This window comes from Zootoca vivipara, chromosome 16 (assembly GCF_965207765.1).
Source record: "Zootoca vivipara chromosome 16, rZooViv2.hap1.1, whole genome shotgun sequence".
NCBI classification, from domain to species: domain Eukaryota; kingdom Metazoa; phylum Chordata; class Lepidosauria; order Squamata; family Lacertidae; genus Zootoca; species Zootoca vivipara.
In genome coordinates this window covers 24,870,263-24,883,673 of record NC_142599.1, presented here as the reverse complement: position 1 = coordinate 24,883,673, position 13,411 = coordinate 24,870,263, and the positions used below count along the sequence as shown (strand labels likewise).

The 13,411-nt window shown below is 45.4% G+C and overlaps 1 protein-coding gene across 1 annotated transcript in view; it reads right to left on the bottom strand.

Moving 5' to 3' along the window:
• The window catches only part of IQGAP3 (IQ motif containing GTPase activating protein 3), a 49,464-nt gene that overhangs the window by 11,331 nt on the left and 24,722 nt on the right, over positions 1 to 13,411 (bottom strand). Inside the window, exons 22-31 of the mRNA XM_035099078.3 lie at positions 12,721 to 12,790; positions 10,475 to 10,683; positions 8,726 to 8,878; positions 7,032 to 7,195; positions 5,625 to 5,849; positions 4,814 to 4,954; positions 4,322 to 4,406; positions 3,763 to 3,995; positions 2,837 to 2,969; positions 59 to 161 (exon numbers count right to left, since the gene is read on the bottom strand). Coding sequence (XP_034954969.2) covers positions 59 to 161; positions 2,837 to 2,969; positions 3,763 to 3,995; positions 4,322 to 4,406; positions 4,814 to 4,954; positions 5,625 to 5,849; positions 7,032 to 7,195; positions 8,726 to 8,878; positions 10,475 to 10,683; positions 12,721 to 12,790 — 1,516 coding nt within the window. The remainder of the gene's footprint in view (positions 1 to 58; positions 162 to 2,836; positions 2,970 to 3,762; positions 3,996 to 4,321; positions 4,407 to 4,813; positions 4,955 to 5,624; positions 5,850 to 7,031; positions 7,196 to 8,725; positions 8,879 to 10,474; positions 10,684 to 12,720; positions 12,791 to 13,411) is intronic.

The window sequence follows — 13,411 nt, the reverse complement described above, 5'->3', positions numbered from 1 at the left end:
CACAACTATCCCTCTGGAAAATGAAATTTGTCAAGTTGAAATTTGTGCTGTGCTTTACCCATTAGAGACTGGGTGGTGGGCAAGCCTCCAAGGTCTTCTAGAAGTTCGTGTAGAGGGTCTCGAGGATCAGGAGCCACAGAACGCTGGTGCTCCAGCAGCAACTATCAAATTACCGAAGGCAGAGAGATGGGAACAGAAAAAAGGCCATAAATGCATTGCTTGTTTATTTATGTGCATAACTATCTTAGGCTGCTTTTCTGCCAAAAAGCCATTCAAAGAAACATACAAGGACACCAGAATAAAATAAATACGTCAGAATGCTGAAAGCACCAGTCAATCAATAGAAATATAAAATGCTTGTTTAAAAACAGATGTAAGAATCCAATTTAAAAAGGAAACAGGAGTTAGAACAAAAATGGAACTGGGGAAGTGAAAGGAAAATTAATCAAGAAGAATAAGGTAACCAACTGAACTCATTGCCACAAGAGGGTGCTATGACAGCAAATACAAAAGTCTTCAATGGCACAGTTAATTACTAATATCCACCGAAAACAGCTCAGTGTGAACAAGTAAACCTGAAGGTTCCCAGAATGAAGACAACAGCTACATCATTCTTCCCCCAGTGCTGTTGTTACTGGGCTACCAGGCACTAAACTATGGTTTGGTTTAAGGTAATATCTGAATCCAGGATCATGGTTTAAGAATGGCAAATCAAGAACAATCAAATTGTGGCTCAGTCGGGTAGCACAGTAACATCAGAACCAGAAGAGGTTCCCACAGGTTTGAATGTTCCTTCTAAATCATGGTTTGGCTTAGTGCAGGGGTTCCCAACAAAATTTTCTCGAGGACCCCTCATCGAGCCGCTATTGTGACAAGGACCCCCATTAATTCCTAATCCTAAATCTTAATTAATTAATTCCTAATCCTAAATCTTTGTTTTGCAAAGAGGCAGCGCGCGCCAGGGAGGAGGGAGGGGAATGGAGAAGACAGGGTACCTACGCAGCAGCGCACAAATGAAGCCGACGCGCGCAGAGCATCTTGGGGAGGTGAGCGTTAGTAGAATGCGCGCGCTGCCTCTTTGCAAAACAGTCGTGTTTGTAAAGCGCCACCTAACGGCATACAGCAGAACTACTGTCTCTATCTAATTCTAGTTTTGTGCTAGACTCTGCTCATGCAGGAAGCGGCCAAAACAAAAAATCTATTATCATACGAAATATATTTAATATATTTTTTATTCTAATAGCATCTTGCGGACCCCTCTGGCATAGCTCGCGGACCCCTGGGGGTCCGCGGACCACCTGTTGGGAACCACTGGCTTAGTGTTTTCTGTGAACTATTTGTTAATAACTTCATTGTGCAAAGTTTGGATCAGTGGTTCCCAAAGTGAGTGGTACCACCTACATACATCCCACCCATAAACCATCTTGTGGAAGGCCTACAAAAAGACAGAGAGAGAGAGAGCGCCCTGGCATAAAACAGACCTTTGGCCAGGTATATTATAGTGATTTAGAAAAGATACACTCAAGTTTCTTAAGAGGTATTCTGCCCCCCCCCCCCAAGTTCCATCAAGTATGAGACGATGTGTGCAGAACTAGGTATACACGTGATGGAATATTGGGTATGGGCTACCACTATAAAATACTGGTTGCATTGCCATTTCCGTTGACAGCCTTCAAATCTGCTCTCTGACTTACTTAAGGACTCTTACAAATCCCGATGGTTCCAATTCTTACATAGCAAAATCAGATCTATTGGTATTGACTTGGAACTCTTGTATAATTCAAGTGAGCAATATATTTATCATAATATTCAAATCAGATTAAGGGACACTGAAAAACAAAACATCAAGTCAGCTGTAAAAAGAATTTGCTTCCCCAAGTTTTATCATTTAAAGCCGACAGATAACAGGGCCACTTATATTTCAAAATTAATAATTCCAGTCCAACTTTTATGTTATCCCGACTGAACATTTTCCCCTCAACTTTTGTCAAGGACAGATATTGAAACATCCCCAGAAACGATAGACATAGTGGATATGTTTTGAATGTGCCGGACACAGTAGAACATATCCTTTTCTCCTGTCCATTGTACAACCAGCTACACAAACACGTGTGATATCTCCTTTTTTGGGTAGTCTAGCATCACGGCACAATGAAAATATCAGATTCTATCTGTCTGACATTAACCCGGAAGTAAATGCAAGGGTGGCTAAGTTTTTATCAATAGATAGAGTGGTGGATGGCACTATTTAGCAAGAAGAAACTCCAATAAAAATAATTGATATTACCTATTTTTACATGGCTGTTAATTTGTATATCTTTTAAAATTTTATTTATATGAATGTTTTATGATGGCCTATATTTGTAATTAATTGTAATTGTAATTTGTAATTGTAATTAGGGGACCCAGGTGGCGCTGTGGGCTAAACCACTGAGCCTAGGGCTTGCTGATCAGAAGGTTGGCGGTTCGAATACCCGCGACGGGGTGAGCTCCCGTTGCTTGGTCCCAGCTCCTGCCAACCTAGCAGTTCGAAAGCACATCAAAATGCAAGTAGATAAATAGGAACCGCTATAGCGGGAAGGTAAACGGTGTTTCCATGTGCTGCTCTGGTTTGCCAGAAGCGGCTTTGTCATGCTGGCCACATGACCTGGAAGCTATATGCCAGCTCCCTCGGCCAATAATGCGAGATGAGTGCGCAACCCCAGAGTCGGTCACGACTGGACCTCATGGTCAGGGGTCCCTTTACCTTTACATATTTGTAATGCCTAATAAAGGTTTGGCAAAGTAAGTAAATAAGTGAGTGAGTAAGTAAGTAAGTATAATTTCACCCCCTCACCTTATGTGTGTTAATTAGCTCTCCAACTGTTATGTAGACCACTGGCTTTGTGATGGCCACCATCTCTGAATACTTGTCGACATTAAACCTCTCTTCTGGTTCAGGGACAGAACAGGCAGCACTGATGAATCTTCTAGAAGGTGCAGAATGGAAAACCAAATCAAACCATGAAGGGTGTCCCCCTCCCTACACACTCATGCTGACATAGGGTTGTTTCCTTCAAGGCTAGGATGCGGGGGGGGGGGCTGACGCTCTCTGTGGTGCCTTTAATTCAATGCAGTCATGCACAAAAGTCCATACTTTTGATTCTTTCCTAGACTGACGTAACATTTTAGTGGCTTAACGTAAAGGTGGGAAGACTTGAGACTTGCAGGATCTAGTCTTTTCTTTTTCTAATCAACCAACCAACAAAACAAAACAAAAACCACGCAGCAGAGCAGCACAGGGATCAGGTGCCATGTCACTGACTGATACTCCCATTTTACAGATGGAAACGTAAAGGTCAAGAGAAAAGCAATTAGTACAAAGCTAGCCTGTGATGCTTTTGTACGTTCAATTTTAACTTCCAAATATCTTAAGGAAATTGATTAAGAACATAGGAAGCTACCTTACGTTGAGTCAGACCATTGGTCCATCTAGTGGGGATTGTCTGCACTGACTGGCAGCAGCTCTCCAGGGTTTCACGCAGGAGTCTCTCTCAGGCCGACCACTGGGGGCTGAATCTGGGACCCCACTCCACACACCTACAACTCTCTATCCTCCCTCCAGCCAAGCAAGAGACAGGATCACAGTTCAAGGGCACAGTCTAGTCAGGCAAAAGCACTCAAGGAGGGTGTGGAACAAGGGCTGTGGGAGCCCCAAGGGCCAAGCAGAGAGGTGCCCATTGTTTTCAGGCCTCATTCCACTCAGCAGTTCTTCGAACCAACCTGAATTTAAGGTGGGTTTCCTCTAGGTACTGGTTCACCACCCGCAAGTGGCTGTTTTCCCCTTCAAAGAGTTGGTTGGCAGCAGCGTGCTGCAAGACCTTCGCAATGGAGCCCAGGTTGCGCCTGTGGTCGGGGTGGAGCGCTACCCCAGCCGAGACGTCAACAATATCAAAGCCATCAGGGGCCACCACAGCCGGGTTCATGAAACGGTAGTAGAGCAGGTTCCCAACAACCTAGGAGAGGGGTTGGCCGACTGTGTTAAATATTTACAACTGAGCAGGGTCACCTTCATTAGAGCCCAACATTTTAAAGCTTGCATCCCAAGCAGAATTGAGAAACTGATAATGTAGTATTATAAATCTTAGACCCAAGTCCTACCCTCGAGAAGCCGAGGGCCAGAAGAATATAAAATGGCTAGTGTGGCAGACATCTTAAAGTCACTTCCTGGTGCGGCTGCAGCAAGAGTTTGGCCCACACTAAAGCGCCCCAGAAACCGCAACTCAAACTCTTGTCCCGCTGATTACGGCCACCCGTCCCTCAAGGCCATGAATACACCCACCTTGTAGATATCGTCCTCTGTAGAATTCGGAAACTTCTCTCGTAAGGATGTCTTCAAGACTTTGGCAATGTAGCGCATCCCATAACTAGAGGGGAGGGCAGAGGGAGGGCCGTTATAGTGAAAACTGTAGCTCATATTCCAATATACCATCATTTTCATAGGGATACAAGACCCTGATTTATCTCCTCAGTGCTTCTTCTGCACCTGGGGAGCTCAGATGAATTCTATGCTTTGAGTTTAAAGACAAACTCCACCACTAGGTTTACAGAAAGCATAGGGTTGTGAGGAGCAGGGAAGGGAGGAGAATCCCTGCAAGGTGAGGGGTGTAAAGGTGGTGGCTTATATGGCGCAGAAACTCAAGGAAGGGAAGCAGGCAAAGGCGGCTGGCTTTCTAAGATGGGATGGAAAGCTGGGCGGCCATCTTGTTTTTCCCTGTGATGACCGAGCAAAGTGAATCATAAAAACACACACGAAACAACAATAAATTCATACGGAATTTGGTCCACAGAAGACGTAATGGCCGAGAGGAACTTGTCCGTCACCACCAGGAGATTGCGGATGGAAATGTCCAACCTCCTCTGCACCTCAGGGTGACCCAGGGCTTGCTCAGGGCTGACATCGTACGGGAGATTGCTGTGGAAACACACAAATGCATTCCAGGCCTCATCCAAAACCAACCAACCACAAGAAAGACATGAGTTGAAAAGCCCCCTTTTTCAGGGTGGCAGATTAGACCTGGGAGCTCAAATCCCACACTAGGCCACAAAGCTCATCAGGGGACCTTGTAATTGTTGTAACCCACCCGCAATTCAACCACTTCCTTCCTCTGACCTCCCCCTCAGCCCGGGGAAGAGAAGGAGAGAACCCCTCAACCCCTCCTTCCCAAAATATCATTTGACTTTTGCAAGAAGATTTTATTTATTTATTTATTTATTTATTGAGACAAGTTCATGCACCTTTTAATCCAGGAGCTCTCTAAAGCGAGGTAAACCATAATATTATGGATAAAAAATGAAGTTAAAATCCACCAAACCTTCTGAAAAGCAAATATGTACATAAAGGATAACACAGATAAGACTCAGTCAAACTTCAAAACGAATTATATGCCTAGGCAGGCTTCTGAAATAAAACAGTTTTCGGCCTGCGGAATGTCTATGTTTGAAGAAGTTTTAAGTTAGATCACGCCATATTATGCTTCTGTCAATATTTACCTGTTCGTGAAGAGTCACATAGCTCAATGTTTTCTTTTTTTAATGAAGCCGAATTAAAAGATACAAAAACGCATACAGGCGTTCCTCCTGACCTTTTCTGCCCGCTCTGACACTCCGTCTGGTTGATCCACCCTCTGTAAATTTCCACCGGGCTGGTACGGATGCTCAGGGTCTTGTTCTGCAGGACCTCTTGCACGGGGCCCTCCAAGATCTGGCGCAAGGCATTCTGCCCACGGGCATTGCGGTAGAAGCTCACCACCAGGCGGATAACCGTCGGATTCCCCGTGAGGATGTCACGGATTTGATCGACTTTCGACCTGCAAGAATGCAGCATGGCAGGAGCAGTTGAGCTGCAATGCAACATGAGCACAGTACTCAAAGCACAAGCCTTTTCTGCGGTGGCTCCCCGTTTGTGGAATGCTTTTCCCAGGGAGTTTTGGCTGGCACTTTTATTATACAGTGGTACCTCGGTTTATGAGCACAATTGGTTCCGGAAGTCTGTTCATAAACTGAAGCGTTCATAAACTGAAGCGAACTTTCCCATTGAAAGTAATGGAAAGTGGATTAATCTGTTCCAGATGGTCCGCGGAGTACTTAAACTGAAGCGTTCATAAACTGAGGCGAACTTTCCCATTGAAAGTAATGGAAAGTGGATTAATCCGTTCCAGATGGGTCCGCAGAGTACTCAACCTGAAGTGTACTTAATCCGAAGCATGGGTGTAATTGGTTCCAGAAGTCTGTTCATAAACTGAAGCGAACTTTCCCATTGAAAGTAATGGAAAGTGAATTAATCCATTCCAGATGGGTCCGCGGCGTTCATAAACTGAAAATTCGTAAACCGAGGTGTTCATAAACCGAGGTTCCACTATACACCTTTAGGCACCAGGAGAAAATGTTCCTCTTTGGCCAATTTGCGTCCAATGCCCTTTTTACACCTGGGAAAAAAGATCTACTTTCGGAGCTAGTAAGAGAAACAAATTAGTCCGTCCCCCCCCCCTCTATATTCCGGCACACTGGTGATCCGGGTGGGTTCCCAGGTTCCACCAGAGCAGTGACTCACTCCGAGACATACCAGGGAGCCTCCACAAAGGACAGGTCATTCTACTGCATATTCAGAGCAACAATAAACCAAACTAGGCCACTGCGAATGATGTGGAGATGTGGGCAGAGTGACAAGCCACTCGGAAATAACCAGTTAGAAGACAAAACCAGCACCTCATACAGAGTCCTCTCTTTATCATCGCTAGTTAAAAAGGGATCAGGTGACAGGATAAGACCCTTCTCTGCCTGGGATGCCAGAGAGCAGCTGCCAGTGAGGGCAGGGAATACTGGGACTAGATGGATCTGTGGTCTGACTCAAGTTCCTAGGAAAGGGAGGTTGACACCTTTACTAAGGCGATAATGCTGTTAGGAACCAGGACAAAGAAGGCAGAAGCCTTGAGGGGAGAAGGGAGAAAACTTAGGATCAAGGAACAGGATACTCGGAACAGGATACTCACTCAATCTCCTCTTGCAAGGCGCTTCTGAAGAGCTGGAGCAAGAGGTAGGCCTCCCTGGCGTTGGAGGCGTAATTGTACAGGGTGAAGACCACAGACTCCATGAACTTTGTGGACTTGTTCTGGGGCATCTGCATGATCAGCCGGGCCAAATAAACCGGGTGGGTCTGGGAGGAGAAACATTTTCATCAGCAAAAATCTGTTTAATCAACTAGTATTCAGAAGCGTTACTGCCTCTGACTGTGGAAGCCGATTGTGGCTAGTAGCCATAGAGAGCCTTCCCCTGCATAAGTTCAGTTCAGGGAGTTTTCTGCTGCTCCAGAAAAGCGGACACGGAGCAATGGATTCAAACTACAAAAAAGAAGATTCCACCTAAACATTAGGAAGAACTTCCTGACAGTAAGAGCTGTTCGACAGTGGAATTTGCTGCCAAGGAGTGTGGTGGAGCCTCCTTCTTTGGAGGTCTTTAAGCGGAGGCTTGGCAGCCATCTGTCAGGAATGCTTTGATGGTGTTTCCTGCTTGGCAGGGGGTTGGACTGGATGGCCCTTGTGGTCTCTTCCAACTCTATGATTCTATGATTCTCTTTGAAAGCCATCTAGGCTGCTGGCCATCGGTGCCTCCTGCGGGAGGGAGTTCCATAGTTTAACTATGAAGAAGTGCTTGGTGTAATGTAATGGAGAAGGGCTTTTCTCTACCGCGCAGCTCAGCAGTAGGAACCAATCTGTTGTCCCAGGCAGGGCAAACATGTACAGATTAAGTGAGGGTGAGACTTTCAAGCTCAAAACGATGTCCAAGGAAAACCAACCCTGCTGGGTAGTGCTGCCGTCACCCCCTGCAGTCATTCAAATCCTTAGTCAGGGGCATGATGGCTCTTGTGTTCGTGAATCCCAAGGATGCCTATAAACAAGCCTAATAGTTCACTCCTTGTTGTTGGAGCCCCAAGCCCACAAATTGCTCCGTAGCAGATAACCAAGCAATGAGAACAACAAAAGTTGACCTGAGAACAACAAAAGTTGCCAGATTCATCGAGGGTGCAATGCGACTAAGGGCTACCTTTTAAACGATAATCATAGTCATATGACTGATCCTTTTATCCCTGTTTTTTGTTTGTATTCTGTTGCTATGGCTGTCAGCTATGCAAATAAAGTTTATTAATTAAAGCAATGAGGTACCCGATTCAGGGCCAAAGCTCCCTTTTAACAGGCTGTACAAGGAAATAAAGGCAAATACTTTATTAAGGAGGTTGCAAAACATAAGCAAGAACCTTTTTATAATAAAGAAGACAGCTAACAGTGTAAAGACAGCTTTGGGAATTTGAGTACAGTACTATCACATCTTATATGGGGTTTCAGTTCCAAGGGTTCTGTGTATATGCAAAAACATGAATATTCAGAGCCTTGGCACTGCCCCCATGTGAGCATCCTGGGGCTTCTGGAGCTGGTGTGCAAGCAATGCAGGGAGTGTAAAAGCTCTCTTTGCCCCTGGTTGAACTTCCACAAGTTAAATGGGCATATGATGTGATCGCCCTGTACAGACCTAAAGCTAGCTTGCCTCACCCTATTAGCCACAGACCCCAATTGCTTTTGAGGTTGCTGTTTTGTTATTATTATCAGGTGGTACAAAATTTTTATGAAATTAAAAGAATAGAAAATACTACTTTTTGCCTTGGGTATTGCATAGGAAGACGCCAGCTGACCTGCAGTTGGTAGAAGAGGTGCTGATAAGCCTCCAGGATCTTCCGCTTCTCCCTGCTGAGGGACTTCAGCCCTTGCTCTTTGCTCCGGCCCATCAGATCAGAGAGTTGCTCCTTGTTCTTCTTTGTCAGCTTCTTGCAGTGAGAGACCACCTCCTGCCAAGGGGAAGAGTTGGCGACTGATAGACACACACAAAGCATTGCCCCTTGTTTGCAGAGCACCGACAACAAACGAACTCGCCTCTTTCTGAACTCAAACCTACATTTCCCTGGGATGGCACAGAAAAGAGGGCTGCGAACAGATCGGGGGGACAAGGTCATGGATTAAATGGCAACAGTTTATTTGTGAGGGGAAAAAGAATCAGAAGAAGCTGTACTATTAGCAGAACCTTAACTGGTCCACAGCACAAATTATCTGCCTGGAGGAGCAACAGACTGAGAAATCAATGCAACCTGTGAGAGAGGAAGCATTGAACATCTATCTGATTTTGGAAGCTCATGACCAAGATGGACTCTGGGACTTGGTCCGCCCAGTGAGAGAGGGCAGCCAGACCTCAGAAAGAAACAACCAAATTGAGGAGGGAGAAAAAACATTGGTTTGTGCCCCCCTAGTGAGAGTGGGGGGGGGACGCAAGCCAGACAGAAGATTGGTCACAACAGGGGACAGGGAAAATGAAGATGGGGGTGGGAGATTGGTTGAAGAATTAAAGCAACAGAAGGGGAAGAAGAATGAATGGGGTGGCTGGGAATGGTTAAGAGAGGGTGTGGGGTGAGAAAGGTATAAAAGCTAAATAAATGGATGGATTAAAAGGTTTGAAATTGGACAGTATAAAGAAGCTGGTCGGGGAAATGGGGAAACTGCTACCTGGGGGAGGGAGGGGGAGGGATTTAGGATTAAGACAAGAGATGTGATAGAATTTGAAATTAGGAAAAGATATATCTTTTTAGGGGAAAATTAAAGGCTAAGGGAAATTAATAGAAATAGTTAAAATTAAGATAGTTTGAAAATTATATAAATATGTTTAATATAGTGAAAGCTGTCAAATTAGATTTGGAATAGACTCGGGGAGGGAGGGACGGGGAAGTCGGAGATAAGATTGAAATAAGATATTGTTTAGATTTATTATTTTTCTTTTTTTCTCTTTTTTCCTTTTCTTTTTATATTGGATTTTTCTATTGTCTTTTTTGTAAAATATTTCAATAAACATTAATAAAACAAAAACAAAAACAAATTATCTGCCTGGAAACTAACCTGGCCACAGCAGAAGTGATATGTGGTTTCTCCAACATGGACTTTGCCAACCCGGTGCCCTCTAAAACACCAGATTGGCAAAGGCTACTCTAGAGCATGCCTTTGGGGGTCACAAAAGCCACCCCCAACAGAAAAGCAAGGGGCAGAAGGACTGAGTAAAGGAGGAAGTCCAGCATTGGAGGAGCCCAGGTGGCTGTTTAAGAGGTGGGTGGGTAGTGATTCTGCTTCTGAACGGGCGCCTAGCTTAGTTCCCATCCTTTGGTGGCCACTTGCCACTTTAGTTCACCCTAAATAAAATGTCCCAGCCCATAGATCTAAAATGCCGCCTGGAGCCCCAGCGAGGAGGGGGATAAATGGCGTGGGTGCCACTGCTCTGGCAGTGGTGGCTGCATGAAAAAAAAGGAAGGGGGAGCCACATTGGGGTGGGGGGCCACTGCAGGCACCGTGCCAAGGGCCCCTGACAATTGGCACCAGCCCTAGATCTGCTGCTCCCTTCTGACCTGGAGGGTGATCCTGTTCTTGACCAGTAATCCAATCTTGATATCCATGAGGTTGAGGTCGCTCTCCAGCTGCTGGTTGAAGCGGATTCCCCTCACCACAGTCTCCTGGAGATCCAGCAGCTCCAGTTCCTCCCAGTAGTCCCTCTGGCTGCGTTCTAGCAGGTGGGCAAAACGCCGGATGATGCTGAGTGGTGGCTTCCCACTGTGTACTAGCAAGAGAGGGGGGGCGGCTGGTTGGTTGGTTTCAGAGTAAGACCTTTTGTCCAAGTACATCACATGGAAGCAGGTTCTCCACATAGTTAGCTATGTGGAGAACCTGCTTTCATGTGACGTAAGACACTTAAAGGTAAAGGGGCCCCTGACCATGAGGTCCAATCGTGACCGACTCTGGGGTTGCGGCGCTCAACTTGCGTTATTGGCCGAGGGAGCCGGCGTACAGCTTCCAGGTCATGTGGCCAGCATGACTAAGCTGTTTCTGGCGAACCAGAGCAGCGCACGGAAACACCGTTTACCTTCCCGCTGGAGCGGTACCTATTTATCTACTTGCACTTTGACGTGCTTTCGAACTGCTAGGTTGGCAGGAGCTGGGACCAAGCAACGGGAGCTCACCCCGTCGCGGGGATTCGAACCGCCGACCTTCTGATCGGCAAGACACTTAGCTATGTACAAAAAGGCTGGAAGATGGTTAGAATACCGGTAACAACAAAAATATTGAAATGTGAAGCTTCCTTAGATCCAGTACTGAAGCCGCTGAACTACACACATTGTTCATCTGCTGAGCCAAACCAACATAAACACACACCGAATCCTGGCCAATTGAATAATATTCATTGGATCTTAGTCAAGGCTCAGTATGGACTTCCAAGGTTGTTTGGGAGCCAGGGAGAGGTTTGCTTGAAAATAATAATAATAACAACAACAGTAATAAATAACAAGATTGATATACTATTTATAAGAAATCTCAAGCAGTTTACACAAAGCAGTATGAAATAGTCATTTAAAAATAGCAATAAAACCAGAGTTTAACAATAGTAAATTACGAGGGTAAATGTTGAATATCAATAGATTTTAAAAACAAATGCCAAGAATAATATCACACGTCTGGGTAAGTAGAGAGTTTTGAAGCCATAGATAAAGACTCCCCCTTTGGAGCAGAATCCTGCCAATTTCCAATTTTAAAGTTATTACCTAAATGCAGACACCCTGGCCAAGCCTGTGCTAAGTTAGGATTTGATAAATTATGGTTTATTTGATCACCCAAAACAGGAGTGGGGAACAGGATCCGGCCAGCAGGCCTGATCCTGCACTTCCCCACCTCCCCCATTTTGTCAAGCGGCTGAGTCCCACCCATCTGGCAAAGACCTGGTGTCACCTTGAAGTCGCGGGAACCAACAAGCCCTGCTTTGTGCCGGGGTCAGCTGTACTACGCAGTTCTCAGTGGGTTAACTCTGTAGTGCAAGCAGCCTCAACAGAGCTTGCTATATGCTGACAGGTGCAGACAGGAAGCCCCTTTGCATTTCTTAAATTCAAGCTGAAGGTTCAAACGAAGAATTAGAAGAATTCATTTGCATCAAAAAGTTGATGCTTTTCTAATTGAAAAGGGGAATTAGGAGCAAACTTCTTCTGCTTTCTCATGTACCATCCGGTATGGGACAGGTGGGCACAATTGGCCCCAAACAGCCTGATGGAGCTAACTAGGGCTTCGAGCCCAAAGTTCACCCCCCGCTGTCCAAACCCTGCTCAGCGGTTTTGCTATGGTTTGTTTGCTGCCAACAAACCATTACCTGAAGCCATAGTTTCTTGTTCTCTTACAAACTTTGGTTTGCTTTAACCAGGCATCCCCAAACTGCGGCCCTCCAGATGTTTTGGCCTACAACTCCCATGATCCCTAGCTAACAGGGCCAGTGGTCAGGGAAGATGGGAATTGTAGTCCAAAACATCTGGAGGGCCGAAGTTTGGCGATGCCTGGCTTTAACTATGGCTTGGTGTTACATGTGCACTCAGCACAGCCATGGTTTTGTTTGACTGCCTCACCTCAGATGTTCACCAAGCTGCAAAGGCACAAGGCAAGAGCAGCTGCTGATAAGCCAAACCTTGGGGAAGGGGGGAAACCAAGCCATGGTACGTTCGATGGTCTGTTTTACAACTTGTGGCTAGCTCATGGTTTATAAACAAACCTCGGCTTAGTGCTACATGCCAATCAGGCCAGTTTGCAAACTCAGGTTGCATGAAACCCAGGTACTTACCCAACATCCTGTAATCTTCTCGTGCCTTGTTAGCTCGTACAAATGCCTGGATTTTGATTACAGCCTTGACCTGTTGAGGGGTGTCAAAAGAGGGAAAGTGGTTGGAATGAGGGAGCAGGGAAGGGGGACGAAAACATCCCAGTGGCAAACAGCAGTTTTGCAAAATCACAGTGGGCATATTTATTATTTAGTTCATGCATTTAAATCCCAACTTTTCCCCAAGTGGGGATTCAAGGCAGCTTTCAGTGTTTAAAAACTTTATTATAAAATACTCACCTGGCATCTGGCACCTTCGTTATGCATCTGTGGTGCCAGGTGAAAACATTCTTCTTCAACCAGGCCTTTGGCTGATTAATATTCCACAGCCTTTTAAATGTATTTGTGGGAGGAGGGATTATTGGTTTTGTTCTTGTTTTTAATTATGTACTTTGTGGTTTTATTCTGTATTTTTATGCTGTGAACTGCCCTGAGATCTTTGGATGAAGGGCAGTATACAAAATTTTAATAATAATAATACTGCCATAAAATAACAACAGCAACTATAATAATAACTATAATAACCACTACACCACCACTGACTATCTTGATTAGGCATCCCCAAACTGCGGCCCTCCAGAGGTTTTGGCCTACAACTCCCATGATCCCTAGCTAACAGGACTAGTGGTCAGGGAAGATGGGAATTGTAGTCCAA